Consider the following 18,369-nt stretch of genomic DNA (forward strand, 5'->3'; position numbering starts at 1 on the left):
TCCATTTTAATATTTAATATATGCATTATAAAACACTTTTGAAATTACAAGGTCTGCAAATCTCACTTAAGATATCACTAAGTTTTGCACTGCAACACAATTCTGTAATGAATATCTCTGTTCTTCAGCGCCAGGAAACCTACAGATTTCTCTCTTTGAATGTTTCAGGTCAGCCTGGTTCTCACAGCAATTCACCCTAAATCCACCTTTAAAGTGTCAAGATTTTAAGATAAATTGTTCTGACAATTGTCCTGACAAATTAGGTCTTCTAAGCACTCAGATTACAGATCTATCTACTTAATAGCTGCACATTTCTCATTAATTTTTTTCTACCACATTCAGAAACCTCCTCCTTTTCAAAGTGTTCATGAAATTAAGGTAACCACTGATGTCATAGAGCACAAGCCACAATTAGCTGATTATTTGTTCTTACACCAAACCTCATCTAAAAAATTATGTTGAAATGTTTACATTGTTATTTAGTATCAAGCCATCCACATGGGAAAAAAAAATCATTAAAGTCCTACTTCCCACAGTGAGATGAAGGGCCTCAAATTATTTCCTGCCCAAACCAACACGAGCTCTTTTCCACCAGCTTGAGTGGCCATACAAGCGATGCAGACTGTGAGTGATATGCAGAGAAAAATAAGAATAAAAAGTTACAGTTTAAAATATTTTCATAAACCATTTCTGAGGAAAAAAGCCAATTAAAATTATCAAATGTTGAATTTATTATATTTGAATATTTTATTTCTTTTAACATACAAACCTCAGTTTTGTGTGAAAAGTCTTCTGAAATTAAAAGTTAAAGTTTCTAAAGCAGGTATGATACCTGTTTTACTTGCAACTGCAATGTGGTATACATACAGTCATTTTGCAAGTACTTGTTAAGGAGCATTAATTTCCAACTGAGGAGTTGGAAATTCTAACTACAAGCTAACTTCTCACCAGCCTTCATTTTTTCTTTTTCAAATATGAGCTAGAGATTTAACTTGGTCTCCTTGTTCAGAGTACCATAATGAAAATATGAAGATTTCAGACTAAGGAATAGCATTAAGGGTGCTTAGTTAACTAATTAAATTATAGCAGTTCCTTTAAATGCTGAGGTTCTCACTCCACTGCTGTATATACTATTCACCTTTATAAAAGCATCCTGGGCTACACTTGGAAAAGTAAAACGGAAATACAGTCCCATCCTAGTGCAATCTTCATCAAGTTTTATCAATATTTAAAATATTTTTGTGAATATTTAAACAGGATCAAAATGCTTGAAGTCAACTATCTAATAAATATTTTTATTAGTCAATATTATGGAGCAAACACTGAATTACAGATTTTTCAGATTACACATGGTCCATCACACACTATTTAGTAAATCACAAATTAATTATGCAGTAAATAATCACAGAACTATTTCCCTCAGACTTTGGGAACAGATTGGATGAATCTTTTCAGCCCCTTTGTCATCAAGGATGGTTTAAAAAAACATCAATTCCATTGAAAGGTCTTCAGAGAAGACTTTTTTCTGGTGGTTGTTCGTTAACTGTTAAACTCTGACAAGCTTCAAAACCATGTCTAGGATTATGTGATTTTTGTGTGTTTTTTTTTTTTTTAATAACGAAGCAAACTAACAGTTAATAGTTAAAAAAAAAAAAAACACACAACCCCAAGATCAGTCCCTGTCTCTTTTGCCATGGATGCTGAGCCACCCACATGCTAAATCTTCACATGGCTGATCTTGGCTGTTACCAGAAGAAATGTTTCAACAGCAGCTGCTTTTCCAAAAGAAGTAGCTTCAACTAAAGAAAGAAATCCGTGTGGCCTACATCGCTCTGGCTTGTAAGAAACCAAACTATAAGAAGTGTATGAACCCATTAAGTTGGACTCATTTGTAGTCATGTCCCTTTGTAGAAACAGGGCCTGCACAGTTGACAGAAGAAGGAGCACTTTAGAGCAAGGAGTAATTTTGACTGTATTAATAAATAACATGGAGGGAGTATTATATTGGAGCAATGAGAGGGGAGTCAGAACACATTAACTTTGGGAGCATCCCCTCTGTAGAGCACCCTCCAGAATCACAGGATGGCCACCCCTTCCTCCCCTGCCAACACCACTGTGACAGCTCATGAAGTGAAGTGCCTGTGCATGTAATATGCCAAAGAATATTCCAAAGGTGGATCTCAATGAAAAAAACCTCCACAACTTTTAAATACATTCAAACTAATCACGGGGAAAAAACAAAATATTATCTTTCAAAATTATTCACAAATTGAAATTTGGCCTTCTGAAGGAAAGTATGTGAAGGTGAGATATCCATTTCTCTTACCTTCGTGATGGTCTCGTGCAGACTGAAGGAGGGATCCAGCTCTTCAGTTTTTGTTGCATGTACAGGAAAAAGAGCTTCAGAGAGAAAGCTAGAATTCTGTGAGAAAGAAGTAAGAAGTCTTTTAGGATTCCACATTGATTTCCTCCTTCAAATGCTTATTGGATTTTGTTGAGAGACTGAAAAACCCTTCAAATTGTTCTTAAGTTTTGACAATTATGAAACTTATTTCACTGATCTAATTAACTGATTCCAAGTTCCCGAAAAAGGCAAAAAAAGCCCTAAGTCTTATGACTTTATTTCTGGAATGGCAGTTGTCTCTGTTATTATGCTTCCAAAGCAGCTAAAAATTTTGCCTACGGGGAGAAAAAATATCCAGTTTTCATTCTGAGCTAGGCAGCAGACATTTTATTAAATATGTTATGATTGAAGTCTTCAAAAGAAATGTAACCACAATAATCAAAGAATACTTTTTTATCTTCTGCAACCATCCTACTTCTCTATACAGTAATACCATCTAACATAGCAAGGGATTTTTGTCAATTCCTTAAAACTATATACTTTAGGTTGACCACTCTTTTAACATGAGGCAATCTTAATACATCATTTGTACAAGATATTAATCTCTTCTTGTACTGTAAGAAAGGAAGAAGTGAGGTTGCAAAATTGGTATCACATGGAAAAAAACAAACTTAATCCCAAGGAGTGGTGTGAAAAAATGCAAAACAATAGAAAACAAAACTTCAAGCCTCAAAAGTGCACAGATGCCTAAAATTACATTACATTACATTGCTGGTAGGTTTGCTTGTTAACTTTTTTTACAAATTAATGCCTCCATGATCAATAGTATACCAGAATTTCCATGTTGCTAGGAGATTATTTCCAGTAGAAAGCTCCCATCACCTTCTTTAAAAAAATAAATATATAATTGGCACTGAATCATATAAATTTTCCATGTTTATTATGCATCTGTGTGTTGCATAAGTTGTCACAGAAGCATCAGAAAAATAAATGAAGTCATTCTTCCCTTCGGGAAACCAGTAAACTTTTTTTTATACATATATCTCAGGGAGAAGATGCACAAAGTCATTTATTACAAAAAAAAAAAAACATACTTCAAGATTAAGTCATAACACCTATTCATCTTTGTTTTAAGTTTGCACACTAGTTTATCATCTGACTGGGGGTCTGTTCAGGAGCACCATCATTCTGCTGCGGTGGTGCTAATGCTGTTCATCATCATTCACATAATTGCAATCAATAACTTAGAAAGAACCACATTATTTATATTCACTCTAGAGTACCTCACTGAGAGTCAGTGAAGGGAATGACTGATGATTTAGATTTGTTACACCAGATCAGATTATTGTTCCATCTAGACAAATATTCTTTCTCTGGAATCTAAAACTTGGTGGATTCCCTGTCTGTAAAACAGGGAGATGCTGCTTAGCTGGCTTTTCTCCCACTCTACTCCAGGCACACCTCCCAGCCAAACTGAGATTACAGCAGCTGGGCCAGGCAAAACAGCAGCCTTTGCTTCTGCCTTCTGCCTTTTGAAAGAACACGATGTAAATAAGCAACAATCAGCAAATAGTTCATAACACATCTAGGCATCACAAGTGGCAAGTCAGTTTGCTCATGAAGGAATCCAGACCCTGTGTGATAAGATCTTGAAAAGGATCACTATTTGAAATAATCTTGCTCTGCATTTATAAAAGGAAATGTTTAAAGCAATTGTTGTTTCTTTTTTTTCTCCCCCAAAAAGGCTCCTCTATAAAGAACTACTAGAAAGGCCAACTTACTCTGCTTCTCTTGTCTTTTATTGCCTTTCAAGCACTATCCTCATCAGAGAAAGTTGTATGAACTTCCTAGCTAAGAGAAGCCCACTCTTTATCACAGGGAGGATGTGGCAGAGAGATGAGCCCAAATGATGTTCCAAGAGCACCTCTCAGCATTTTACAGCAAGAGCAACAGTTTCCAGCCGTGAGAAACTGCATCAGACTTCACATTTATTCTTTCAGCAAGGTCACAATAGCAAGTGAGTGTTGGGTTTTGGTTTTTTAACAGCAATTTGATAAGCAAATTTCTAGCAACTACGCACTAAGAAAAAGAAATGCTAATCCAAAGAACATTAAAACCAACTATGTTATTCCTTTATGCTTTCCAACCACAGTAGGAGTTACAGCTGCAGTTGTTGTCCTCATACTCTGCCACACTCACTTCCTAAACACAAATCATCTGCCTTCATTCTTAGCCAGGCATTTGTATCCCCCTCAGTTTGTACAATGGGCAGAGCCTCCCATGCACTGTGCAGCTGAATGCTGTGACAATGATGCCAAATTACAGAAAAACTATTTCAAGGTCAGACCACTGTGAGACATCCTAAAATTTAGGAGGCCCAACTTCCAGTCATGCTTTCAAAATTTTCTACTCAATGTTTATTGCCTTCTCTAATTTTTTCTTTAAGCTCACAGCTATCCAATGGATAAAGAACATTTGCTCTTCTGATAAAAAGTTGTGTTTTCATCATACAACCTTTACAATCCTGAAAGGATCACCCCAATAATCCCTGAATTCCCAATGCAACTATTGGTTTCTCTATGAGTTTTCATAAGAGAAATGAACATGTATTTGGAAGTAGATTTCCAAACCCTCTCCTTGTCTTATCTTCTTTTTGGAATGATCAGTTAACCTGGTCTTTTCAATACTCATTTAATGAAGCATTCTGTGAAATTAGAAAGACATTGATGTTCCACTTTTCAAATAATAGGTCACTTCTGATTAAACTTCGATCGAACATTCAACTTTCAATCTTAAAACAAATTGCTTCCTTTTCTTTTTAATTTGAACCCAATTTCCTGCTGCCCTCGGGTCTTGTGACAGTAATTAATTGATTTATGAATCAATTAAATGGAGATCGAAAATGCAGGTGAAAATCCTTTAAACCCCCAAACGTGGCTTAGTCTTGCTTATTTATGATGGACACTTGCACTAAAATTCACTTCTGATTTACTAGACTCATTTTTCTAACTTAACTTATCCTTCCTGAACCAATTAAGTGAACAGAATGTTTCACCTTCTAAAGGTACTAAATTTGCCATCCCTTGTGTACTGTCTTATAACATACCTTCAATTTATATGCCAACTTTCAACCAATGCATTTTAAATCGTGAGTAAAATCCCACTACACTTCTGGTAATTTAATGTAAAACAGAATAAATACCAAGACATACCTTAAAGATCTATTCTGCTGTCATTAAATAAAAAAAAAAGTTTTAAAATGTCAAATTTTACCACACGTTCTCTTAGAACTGGAAATATTTCTTTAAATACATGCAACAAACAATTTTTTTACTAGGCCAAGACAATGCTGCCTCTACAATATGTTCTGTTTTCTTGACTAATACTTTAGAAAAAGCAAAATTACCAGTTAGAAGAATTCTGAATTTATAAACTCAAATTATGTAACAAATAATTCCTTAATATGCTCTTATTCCACACCTGAATAGATTTTTCCTGCCTGATGATTATTCCCCATTATTTAAAAGAAAGCATTTATAAGGAGCCTTTAATTTGGTGAACAATACACAAATATCTCCAGGTTTTTTTTTTTTTGAAGTGGTTTCTTTGTTGTTTGTTTGTTTTGAAAGTAACAGTCAGTGGAGGTTTCTCCACTCAGCAATAATGCTCAGTCTAGACAAACAATCTCTAGTCTGAAGTTCTTTAATCAGTTTGACTTCACCCTTGTTAATATTCATCTGAATTGTCCATACTTGGGTCAACTTTGTCCTTCAGCCCTTCACAATATTCATGCCATCAATTTTATACTCAATAAAAGTAAAAGACAAAAGGAGGTACTACAGAGCACAACAGAGAAAAAGCAGAGAGAGCAAAAATCCATCTGAAATTTGTACAGGTAGGTCGAAAGTATAAATGTGCTAATCTAACACTGCTGAAGCCTCCAAAGCAAATACACAAGAGAAGGATGAAAGCCAAGAGAAAACTGTTTGTGGTTTTGTTTTTTTTTTTTGTCACACAGACCAAAGAATAATGTCTAGAAGATGAGAATTTAGAGGTTGCTTTCACTGCATCAGGACTGAGAATACAATCTGTTACCTGTCCACATATACATATATATACATACATACATATATATATATATATATATATATATACACATGCTATATCTGTTCTATGAGCTATTAACCTGTTTCATTCTTTCTGCCTTTTTGTAATACAACAGCATAAGAATTATGATCACAGCAACCTGAGGGACACACACAAATGTGCAGTGTCTGGCCAGTAAAACACAAAGTAGTCCCTGCACATGTTCAGAATTAACCTGGGAACACGTTCAGTCAGGAAGCTGAAGTCACCTGCGAAGCACAGAACGAAGTTATGCAGTGCCCAAAACTATTACCCAGAAACCCAGGGGCTTACAATTGCATGAGGACTTGTCTGCATCTGTATTCAAAACCGGTGCCAAAAATTTGTCGTAGCATGAAGGAGAAAGCCCCATCAGGAGAAAAGATAAAGAGAGAGCAGCGAGAAGAACAAAAACACTTCTGAAATCTGCACTGTAGGCTCTCACTAATTCCTTCTTCCATTTTACCCTAAGTCAAGCAGTTGGCATATGGTGTCTTGGCAGCAAATAAACAACTGTATTTCTTTGTGAAACAGCTGTTTCCACCTCACCTAAGCCAAAAGGCCATCTCTTCTCCATTTTCCTTTTTGGTGTTCTGTTTTTTTTTTTTTTTTCCTGCTGGCAGGGTGATTGAACCGCAGGTTTGACTTTAAGAAGGATAAAAAAAAAGGAGTAATAGAAAAGGGTATTTCACAGACTAAAATATGGCTAATCATCAGCTATCTGGAATACTTTTAGCTTGGGAGGGTGCTGTAGGCTGAAGGAGATTTACTGAAAAAGGTGGATTATGTAGCATAGACCATAATGAAGCCAAAGTATGGTTTTCTAATATGTGGGTTAAATTGAATTGATGGAATAATACCAGGCATTAATGTATTGCACATAGGATTTCTCACCAATAAAAGCCCTTAAAACTGCAAATATATTGCAGGAGAGAGTTCATGCCTCTCCATCTCACTACTAGGCTGACTTTTCTTTTTCCAGCAAATGCTCTAAATATCTAATTAAATATCATCCACCAAATCCAGAAAAGATTATTAAGCAATATAAAAGTTGGTTTTCACTGAAACAAAAGACATAAAAGGTGTGTTTTACAATTATTTTTATAAAGCAAAGCTTTGCAACTGGCAAAGCCTAACATGTATCTTCAAAGTGAGAATGCCCTTACTCTGGAAAATGAGAATATCAGAAGGAGTTTCTGACAAGAGTCATTTCTTTGGTATTTTCACCATTTCACTTTACTGAAGAACTTTCAGAAAAGAAACAAAAGCAAATCTCTTTTCTGTTTGAATGTTCGGGTAAAGATGTGCAGTGACCTTGCGATGTCACCCAATGCTGGACAAAATGAGCAAGGCCTGCCAAATAAAACTGCACAGAATACAGGAGAGGCAGAATTGGAATCACTGCTGCACAAGTTATCTTATTATTCAACTCAATTGCAGCCAGAAAAACTCAAGCCAACACTCATCAGACAGGAAAAGAATATAAACACATTTCTCTCATCTCTTTTAATTTACTGTTTTCTTCCTTGTGTTAGTAAGTGAATTGAAATAATCACTGTAAAGCTATAAATTCACAGACCACAGCACAAAGAAAGCAACTTTTCAGATATCAAGATGCTCTCCTGATACTTATTCCTCTGCAGAGTCTTCCCTTGATGCTTTTTAAAGTGAAAGCAGAATCAGCAGTTTAGGTAGGAGGAAGCAGCCCAAGCCAGAAATCTGGAACTTCGCAGAGAATCTTCCCAAAGTTTCAGAGTGTTAGAAATAGGAGGCTCAGCTCAGACTCACTACATCTAAAAGAGAACAGCTTTTCTTGGATGTGTTGTGTGAAGGATGCAAGAATATTTTATGATCAGTTGTGGGCATTCAAAATACAGAAACATGCAGTGCCAGGAAGGTCATCCTAACAATGTCCTGCTGTCAGTCATGAACCCCAGAGACAATGTCTTTCACAATCACAAATATTATCAATCACAGTGTTTTTATTTCCTGATTCAACACTTCCTATTTCCAGTTTTCATTCTGAGTGCTCAAAAAAAATATTTGTTACTCCAAATGAAGAAATCCGATGTTAGCCACTGGACAGATGTTGTGTGCGAGGCTCACTGCCTTGCAGTAAGAATAAAAAGTGGTTTTTGCTAAGAATAATAATGTCTTCAAAGACAATATTTATTTATTGAAAGCCTTATCAATCAGTTCTTTAATGAACATAAGATATATGAAATATTGCAAATGCTATTTGAGAGCATGAATCATTGATTCAAATCAGAGCTGTTTGATTGTCCAGTGATTTTGACTTTTTCCCCCCAAGTATTAAAAGACAAAACTGAGTGTCACACTACTAAGAGCTACCGACACAAAACAAGTTTTGAAACTTATTCTAGATACTCTGCCAGAAAATTTTAGTTGGCCTATTGAATTTAACCACTCAGAAGGACAATGGTAAAACATTACTTTGAATGCAACATGCCATTTACTTCTCTGAGGAGAACAGATATTTAAGTGGCATCTTTCCTTAGATAATACATATTTCCAGTAACTAGATGCTTCACCAGGCTATCAAACAGAAGCAATTAACTGGTGTCTAAACAAATTTCTCATGTTTTCCCATATCCCACTGACCCTGTTAACTTCCAGGCTGTCTTTCTTCCACTGACTTTCAACAGTCCTCAGTCAATCCCAAGAAACTGAAGAGCCTATGAGAGAATCTGCAAGGACAGAGTTTACAGCAACAACATGTACTTACGCAGTGTGAATGAATGCTAAAGAAGCTGTGTGGTTTTGCTGGCATAAGGCAGGTTTATGCAAACAACGTCCCCCTTCTGGATGCACCATGGAATGTTTGGGACATCAAAGCACTAGGATTCATGAGACCAAACAAATTTTTTTGGAACAGAGTAATGTACCCATTTGATGAGGACGTCATCAGTTTCACTAGCACTGGTGTAATAACAAAGATGCTCTACCATGAAATTAAGTAGTTAAATATTCATATTATTCAATAAAACAAGTCAAGTAATCAATTGAACACCAAATGTATTTTGTCTTGTAAAACACTGTGTCATTAACCTTAACAATTTCAGCATGTTCTCACTACCAAATTCAACTAAATTAGCATCCAAGTGAACAGATGGACTAATGTATTAATGAATTACTGGTGAGTACTACACTAACCCTTGATTGAACTGCAAAATTAAAAAGCACTAATTTATGCTAAAGACAGAAAAGAGAAAATACATCAGTCAGAAAAGTACAATGCAAATAAAAAAAAAACGTAACTATTGTAAGGACAATATAGCCTATGAGTTAGAAAGGCAGTTGTGGTTTGGACCTACCTTAACAAGTCGTCCCAAGGCAATCTACTGGGGACTCTTCAAACTATATTTTGTTATACACTGGTAGTTCACCACTTGTCCGTGAACAAAAAATGAAACCTCTCTCTTCACCTTGACACAACTGACTCCCACTGCTACACCTTGTTGACTGTAAAGTTCTACTACATAGTTAATCCACTCTATCAGCAGCAAATGCAACAGCATCAAACTCTCCAGAGACAGTTCAGAAAAGGAAATCCTGGGTTCCCAAGCAAACTGCCATTCTGAGGCTGATACACATTTGCTCCTTTGCAAAGACTTTCTGGTATACTAAGCACACTAGTACTTTTATTCTTTCATAAATGCATGAAACATCTCCTATAACTCCCTATAGGCAACTACCAGCTGTGTTATTTCCTTAAAAAATTTAACATATACCAGGGAGACAGGAGAAGTAAAAGAGGGAATGCAGGGAGCCATGCAGAGCTGTATTTTTAGATGGAAAAGTTACCAAATTGCAGATCATCTTAGCAACACACTGCTGTTATGCAAATTCCCTATTAGTCTACATACAGAAGGAGAAACATGGTTTCTGTTTGGGCTAAGAATCTCCTTGGAATTACAGACTCAAACAACCAGTGCCAATTCTCTTCTAAGGACATTCACACATATGTCCCAAGCCCTGAAGTTCTCACTTGAGCAGCTAAGGCTGGTAAGCACATTGGTCTACCCTGATCCTTCAGAGAAAATGATGCCATGATTCTTCTAATTGAATTTCTTGATAAATATACTTGGCTCTGATTAATTAATTGGTACTGGGTGACACTTGGTAAAGGAGGACACAAAAAATAACATAAAAACCCAGTAGAACATTTACCAGAAGGGCCTGGTCATCTGCGGATAATTCAAGCAGTCAGTCAGAAATCTCAAGACTACCTGCCTTGCCATACTCTTTCCTGACTGGATAGGGACTGGAGGACACACCTGAAGTAAAAGAGAAAATCATCTGCATATGGAGTAACAATGAGATTTATGATGTGATGCAAAATGGTGAGATAACTGCATTAGGAATACCGAGATCCAAAACTTCAGAACATAAAAGTTGTTTGATTTTAAGCACTGGAACTGTTTGACCAGTGAACTACATTAGTAATACAAACCCAGCTCTCAGTAAAGGATGTCATAGGTCAGACAATTCAGGTTTGCTTTAGATGTACACACCCAGTTACAGGTTGTGCTTGTGGAATTAAAATTATACCACAGCCTTTGCTTCCTTCCACAGTGCCATGTTGATTATATACATAGATGCATATACATACAAAAATAAAGTGTGTCTGTGTGTGGTACGAACACCAGCTTCCCATTCACTTTAAAATGACACAAGGCAGATGCACTGAAGAGCACTCCATGCTATCTAAGCCCTCTCTCTACACTAACATAAGCACATCAAAGAGACAAGAGCAGCATGCAAAGTTCTCTCCATCAAGGACAGTTCCTCTGCTTCTTTTCCTCTAACAAAGGAAACTTGGAAAGCTTTTGATTTCTTTTGAAAGAAGTGCATGATGTGTCAGTCTATGCATGTAAATACTGAAATCAAGAAACTGCAGTAAGTTTTCCCAAAGAGTGATTAAAAAAAGGAAGAAAAGAGGGCAAGATGGGGGGAAGGGAGGAAGCAGAGTCAGATGACAAAAACAACTGAAAAGCCACATTCGCTGAAGAGTTAAGATTTAGTGGCCTCTGTTTTACAACAGTGTGGGTGAAAATCACTTTTAAGGGCTCTAATGAAAGTTGAAAGTTACCTTCAGAAAGTTATGCATATTTCAACAGAAATAAAAATCATTATGCATTCTCTCTAAAGAGGATACAATCTCAAACTGTCAAAATTCTAAACTCTTCTACATATATTACATACAAATGCCTTCTATAAAGAAACCTCTTTTCATTTTTCTTCTAAATTAGCTTAGTGGTCCATGGTATTACACTATCTTGGTCTAGTCTGTGAATAATGTGACAGGCAATTTTTATACTTCTTGCCTGTACTTAAGTTTGAGTGAAGATACGGAAAACAACTTTTATGGCCTAGGTGTAAAAGTAAATGTTCTGTAAGTCCTGCATACTCAAATGTGGACCTCTGCCATGAAATGTTTCATGCCAAATATGTGTTCATCAATAAATAACAACAACAAAAAAAAAGGTAAGTTTTCTTTTTTTTAATAATGTGCATGTGCAATAATTGGTTTTATTCACAACAAAATCATAATGCTAATGTTGATATAACCTACCACAATATCGCAGAGGGGATTTAAGATTCTGTGTTATCAAATAGGAATCATTATGTAATAGGATGCTCCAAGAAGATTGAATAATATGCACATAGCATAGGAAATCATCTAGCTATAATTTAAAAAACACCTGATTCCTCGTGAAACTGCTGACTGCAATGACACAAAAATGGGTAATAACATTTAATTTCCATCCTGAAAAAGGCTCAAAATACACCTGTACCAGCTTAAGTTTGCAAGTGATTGAATCAGCCTCAAAATACTAAACCGTTCAATGTTGTTTGATTTACAATGATGAAGAAACAATCAAATCCCTAACTGAAACCATGGAAAATCCAGTTTATACTTTCTCTTGTACCCAAACATTAGGCAGCCACAGCAAGGCTCTTTTTCTCAGTCTCTGTGATGTGCTTATGCTCCAGGACTTCAGCAGCTATGCTATAAACTGTGCTGTGAAAAAAACAACCAAAATAAATTAACTTGCAACTAGGGGGTTGGTTGTTTTCTCATTACACAATACACTTCCAAATACAGAGGTTTTAAAAGCTACTTTTTTCTGTCCCTTCTCATGAAAGAAAAAAGGCAAGTGTTGCCATTGGAATGTTGAATCCAGCAGAGCAAACTACATTTTTAAGGTGCTCCACTGGAAGGACAGAAAATTATAGAGATGATGCTCATATGAAAAAAAAACCCAAACAAACAAGGCAAAGCTTCAAGAAATAAGGTAAAGAAATAAAAGCAGTGTAAAGAGGAGTTATGGATAAACTTCTGAAGTACTGAGTCTCTCCAACAGATAAAAGTATATAAAACTTTATCTAGAGACAGGAGACAACACAAAATTTTCAAGACTATGCTGGTTTTATATAATAAATGCAGTGTAAAAATGAAATGAAGGATTTATGCGAAACAACATTTTAAGACATGGATTCATGTTTCTTTTTCACTCATGTCTCCAGATATAAGAAATTTCATACAAGTTAGCAAGTAAGCAGTCACTGTGACTAAAAGCATTTTCTGTTACCAGAGCCACAGATCTGACTAATGAAACTTTTAGTGCTGTAAAGTTTTGATAATTTTAAATGCTTTTTTTTGGTATTGTGTCGATCATTCACAAGAGCAGAGCTTAGTCTGCAGTGAATGTCACTTCATATGGAAGAACAGTCATCACTCTCACAACTGAAATAAACCATTTAATACTAGAATTTCCGCTAACATGCAAATTTAAAAAATGTCAAAAAACACCAGAGAAGGATAAAAAAAGATGTGTAAGGGAAGAGAAACAGCATAAGCTATAAGTGATAGAGCAGTATTTACTATTATAAAGGCACACAATTCATGTATATCCATTAAAAAATAACTAAGATAAATTCAAATGGAAACTGAATACATGTTCTTCAGATCATACACCACTATATCCAGTGTTTTCAGAGTTATTCCTAATTTATAATCAGGTAACCAAGAGCTGAGTTTCAGTCATGTAGATAACATGTTTTGTTTACAAAATTGAAACACCACAGGTAAAGAATTTATACCTAAGACACTAAGCAGAGTTGTGAAGAACAGTAATGTGTCCAAACCTGCACTTTTGTCTGTTATATCCATATATTTTCTGTCATTATGGAGGACGTGTATGTATTATACCTGTTATATAATTTTTTGGCTTGCAAATACATTGTCATACAAGCATTGAAGAGAACAGAAATAATCCATATATGGAAAAAAATCAGAATTTACTCACTTGCTCCAAGTTTGTTATTACAGATGTATCGATGCTCATATGATTAATTTGATTAATATCCAGCTTTTACTGCAATACAGAGAGTAATTAAGACAAGACTGTGATCTAAGATCTCTTTTAGTTTATGTTGCTCTTCCTTGTTGATGTAAAGCTAAGTGAATATGTTTCTAATACTATTCTCTGCTGAGGTGAAGACTAATAGAATCATGGCCTTCAGTAATAGCATCTCTGATTTAAAGTCAACATTATGGCTCTCTCTGGAGGCTCTACATAGTCACTTGGACGCAAATGAACCATTACCTTTAATAGCACGACTCCTCCTGAAAGAGAATCAGCAGTAGTAGGAAAATCTGATCAGCCTTTTTCCTAAAATATTACATATCAGAATGTGACTCTCATGCAGAGTAAAAGCCAGGGCACCAGAGGTTATGAGGAGAGGAAGGCTTTCTTCAGCAACTGCTAGAGAATCCTTGGAAACTGGTGTAATACTATGGGTTTTGCCAGTTAAGAAATTCTTCCAAGTTTACTTACTTTGAAACTAAAATGCTGCATATTTCCTGCTAGTGAATAAATGAGCTACATTTCACTCAGTGCATTTCTATAGTTGTGGTTGAATTCTCAGAATGCACTTTACTGGCTCACAGATGTGACCACGGGCATTTGCCAGGCAGATTTAACCTCCCTGAGGCTGTGGGTCACTGTATTATGCAATTTCAAGCCAGACAGTTTTACTTACTCTTCTGGCCTGAATGTTTCCTCTTACAACTTTTATTTCCTCTTATTTACTCCTCAGGTTCCTGTCAATGAAAGGCTTTTATAACCTTCTCTCTGCAGACCAGCACCGCACTGGCTGTGTAAGAAATGCATTTCTAAGTCTGACCTGCAGCTGCTGCTCTGTAGGTAGGATACAAGCACAGGTCTTTGAGCTTTTTACTCTAAAAAAGGTTTTTTCGACTGTGGAATAGCATCAGTTTTACGTGACACTGCATGCTGGCTGACAGGTGGGTAAGATAAATAACTAATGTATATTCCAAAGGAAGACCAATTCCTGAGCAGGTCACAGCAGTGAAAGTGAGAGCAAAGGAAACCAACCTGGCAAAATGATAGTCTACAAAGCATGTCAAAACAGCCCATTTCTGAAATCTGCTCTCCCCAATCTTGTTTTGCAATGAAGCTGACAAAGCTGAGGCATAATTTAAAAAACTGAATGGCTTGGAAACAAACAAACAAACAAAAATCCCTCCCTGCAAACCAACAGATTATTATCAGTCACTAACCTTCATAACAGAAATTCCTAATAATATTTATTAATATGGCTGTAAATAGAATAATTTGTCTGCCTTATAATATCTCTGTTTGATACAATGAACAGAATCCACAATAAACAATTGCAATAAGCACTAAAAATAAACAAGATTGCTTGTTGATAGAACACAAGAAAGACAACAAGCCTATCTTCTGAAGGATTGTTAACAATCAGTACAATAAACAATAAGAATAGAGCAAATAATTCAAATTTAATCATTTTTAATAACTTCACTTTTAGGAAAAAGGTCGACCCTCTTACCAAGAGAAATTTATACATTTTGCCAAGCAGATTTATTTCTCACATCGAATGGATCTCATGGGGTCAAGGTCTCCTACAGTCTGAGAAGTGCAGCACATCTACTTCAAGGCTGCAGATTACACTTACTAAGTTTATTTCTAGGAAATGATTTTGCAAGGACAAAAGCTGAGTTTTTAACAAAGAACTAAATTTACAGTGTCATGTTTAAGCAAATATGGAAACACTTCCTTTTATGATTTTAATTACATTGCTGAGTCATTCTGTGGAACCAAAAATGCATATTTACAAGGTTAACTGAACACAAAGAATAACTGTGGATTAAAGTAGACAATAGCCAAAGAGGAACCTTCAGTGTTCATATTGTAAATGTTGCTGGGAAATACTATTTTGATATACTGAAGTTTGCAGATTCCTTCTCATGCACTATAGATCCTAAATACACAGATCTTAAATGAAAACTACGTGGAGTAGCTGCTAAGTGACAACAAAAATTCACTCTGGACCAAAAGCCTGTCATAAACATTGCACTCATAAGTCTTCCGCCTTCACATTTTCCTTACAGCCTTCGCTTAGTGTTTAATCTGAAATAGAAAACTTTGCCTAATAGGTGCCATGAAGTTTAGAACACAGAAGTCTCCTTATTTATATAAATTCTTGACTTAATCTATTTCAATTTACACAATGACATGACAGCAATGCTCTGTATTTGGCACATCTCTGCTTTGTTTTGCATCTATGAAAGAGAAACATTAGCATGCAGTGTCAGGAAGCATTCCAGTTCAGCCCAGCTTCAGCTTTGTTCCTGAACTTGGAAAGATGTGGGCATATGGAGATGAGCACAGTGTAAAAGAGAAATGAGGAGAATATGAAGTCAATGCATCATTAAATTTCCAAGAAAACGCACACCTTTTCTCATGCTTACTTTATCTTGGAATAACTAATACCATGTTTCCTGATCTTCAGCTGACCAACTGAGAGAACATTTGTATTGTTCAGGTGCAAATAACCCACAGTAGTGAAGGCTGAGGAAGGACAAACTTCCCTAACAGTTTATCTGTGTCCAATTCCCACCCAGTCCCCAAACAGTGTAAAATGCCTCGTCCTTCCACTTACCTTGCAGAGGTTGCTGGACTGAAAAAGAATATAGTGTTTTGAGGACTCCAATCAAGCATACAGATCTTTACCACCAACATTTATACTAGAGAATCATATTTTGCCACAGTATGAAAATGGATATAAAATTCATTTTGAAGGCTGCACATCCTACTGTGCAGTAAAAAATTATACACCAATACCTGTTTCCTCTCTGTTGAAAACAGTCTGAAAAGGTGGGTTAGATGATATGTAACCTATAAAACTATCAGAATTATTAACATTTTTAACATAATAACATAATAACATAACACCCTCCAATTTTTATCTGTTTCTTTGAATACCATATCCCTGCAAAACCAGTCCCTTTGAAGCTCTGTGGTAATCCTCTGGAGAACTAAAAAAATGCACTTACATTAGATAACTTTCCACTACGACATGCTTGTTATGTGAGGATATAACCTGAGAAAATATAATTCTATCTCTCTGTTATTTTCACTTTGTCCATTTTTTATTTGTAGCTACCTCTGAAGTTTTGATGTCCTCGTAAGAAAACTGCGTGGCAGGTACTCCAAGATGGTTGATGAAATAGTCTGAATCACCCTGTATCTGCACAGAACTCACATTAGATCCTGGACATCTAGTCTTCTCCACACAGTTGAGGCTCTGGCTCTGAAAAAAAAACAACACAAATCAAAGTTCTACTTATTTGCAACCAGACTCTTGATGACTTGTAGCAGTATCTCATTTACATGGCATTCTTTGGGTTGAAGCATCTTGAACGTAGCAGAGAATGAAGTTTGCTGCAACATGGCTGAGTTTTTCAGAGGAAAAAGAAAGTAATGTTTAACTGAGATGTTAGGAGAGGGAAGAGAAGCAGCAAGGAATGGCCAGGAGATTAGAGGTCATCATGGTTCCATTTGAAAAAATATTTTGAGGTCTTTAATGGCTACTAAGGAATCAATTCTTTATTCAGTTATAGCATGTTCTGCTACAACAAAAAGCTGAATGAGATGATCATATTCAAGGTATCTATGGTCTCTGAAATGGTGACAATGTAAAGAATTTGCTGCAATTGCAGAGTAGGACTTAAGAGAAAAACATAATTAAATGGCTAAAGATATATAGTACACATTTGCTGGGTAAGTTGCTTAAAACAATTCTTGCCAGTGACATCTTTGTATTTCTTTCCCGTTAAGTATTTAATGGTGAAATCTTAGCAATAGAATTGTAATAAATGTAAGATGAGAACTGGAAAATAAGCCCCAGACTGAGTGCTAGATACTAGTGTAGCTTTCAAATATATCAGGTAATTAAACACTTAATAAACAGTAGGCACAAAGGCTTTCAACATCAATTACAGCAAATAAGCTACTTAGCTTGTTAGCTTTTCAAGAATGTTAGGAAGCTGAAGTACTGGGATTATTTGCATTTAGGTAACAGTTTATATAATATAACAACTTCCTCAGTGTAAGATTAGTTCTCCTTTAACATTAGTACAGCAAATTCTGTACATTAAAGTCCTGAGGTTGTCAGGAAAATGCTTTAAGGGTTAGACACAGACAAATCATGATATTTTTCCATCTTAAAATTAGCATAATTATTGCTTCACAGTTTCATTTCAGTGCTATGAAGAATGCAATTGCATATTACCCAGTCTAAAGAACGGTTGCAGATTCTCACAGAAAATTATTTTAAAATACCTTCAAGAAATAGTTTCTATTTCATAAGTATTTTTGAAAGATGGTTATATCATTCCCTTTATTTTGTTAAACATTTCTGCTCCTGCCATTCTTACATAAATTCACAGTTGTGCAAGGTCCATCCAAAAAGTTATGACAGAAACAGCAGAAGCCCAAACATAAACTCTGTTCCAAAGATGTTTTTAAATAATCACACCTGTATCT

At 35.7% G+C, this 18,369-nt stretch overlaps 1 protein-coding gene across 9 annotated transcripts in view; it reads right to left on the reverse strand.

Moving 5' to 3' along the window:
• NAALADL2 (N-acetylated alpha-linked acidic dipeptidase like 2) overlaps window positions 1-18,369 on the reverse strand; it is a 473,876-nt gene that overhangs the window by 59,795 nt on the left and 395,712 nt on the right. For all 9 annotated transcript variants that reach the window (XM_027647488.1, XM_027647489.1, XM_027647490.1 and 6 more), the window contains 2 exons: window positions 16,988-17,134; window positions 2,327-2,422 (listed from right to left, as the gene is read on the reverse strand). In XM_027647488.1, coding sequence (XP_027503289.1) covers window positions 2,327-2,422; window positions 16,988-17,134 — 243 coding nt within the window. The remainder of the gene's footprint in view (window positions 1-2,326; window positions 2,423-16,987; window positions 17,135-18,369) is intronic.

The sequence above is a fragment of the Corapipo altera genome, unplaced genomic scaffold, assembly GCF_003945725.1.
Source record: "Corapipo altera isolate COAL_440 unplaced genomic scaffold, ASM394572v1 113, whole genome shotgun sequence".
Taxonomy (NCBI): domain Eukaryota; kingdom Metazoa; phylum Chordata; class Aves; order Passeriformes; family Pipridae; genus Corapipo; species Corapipo altera.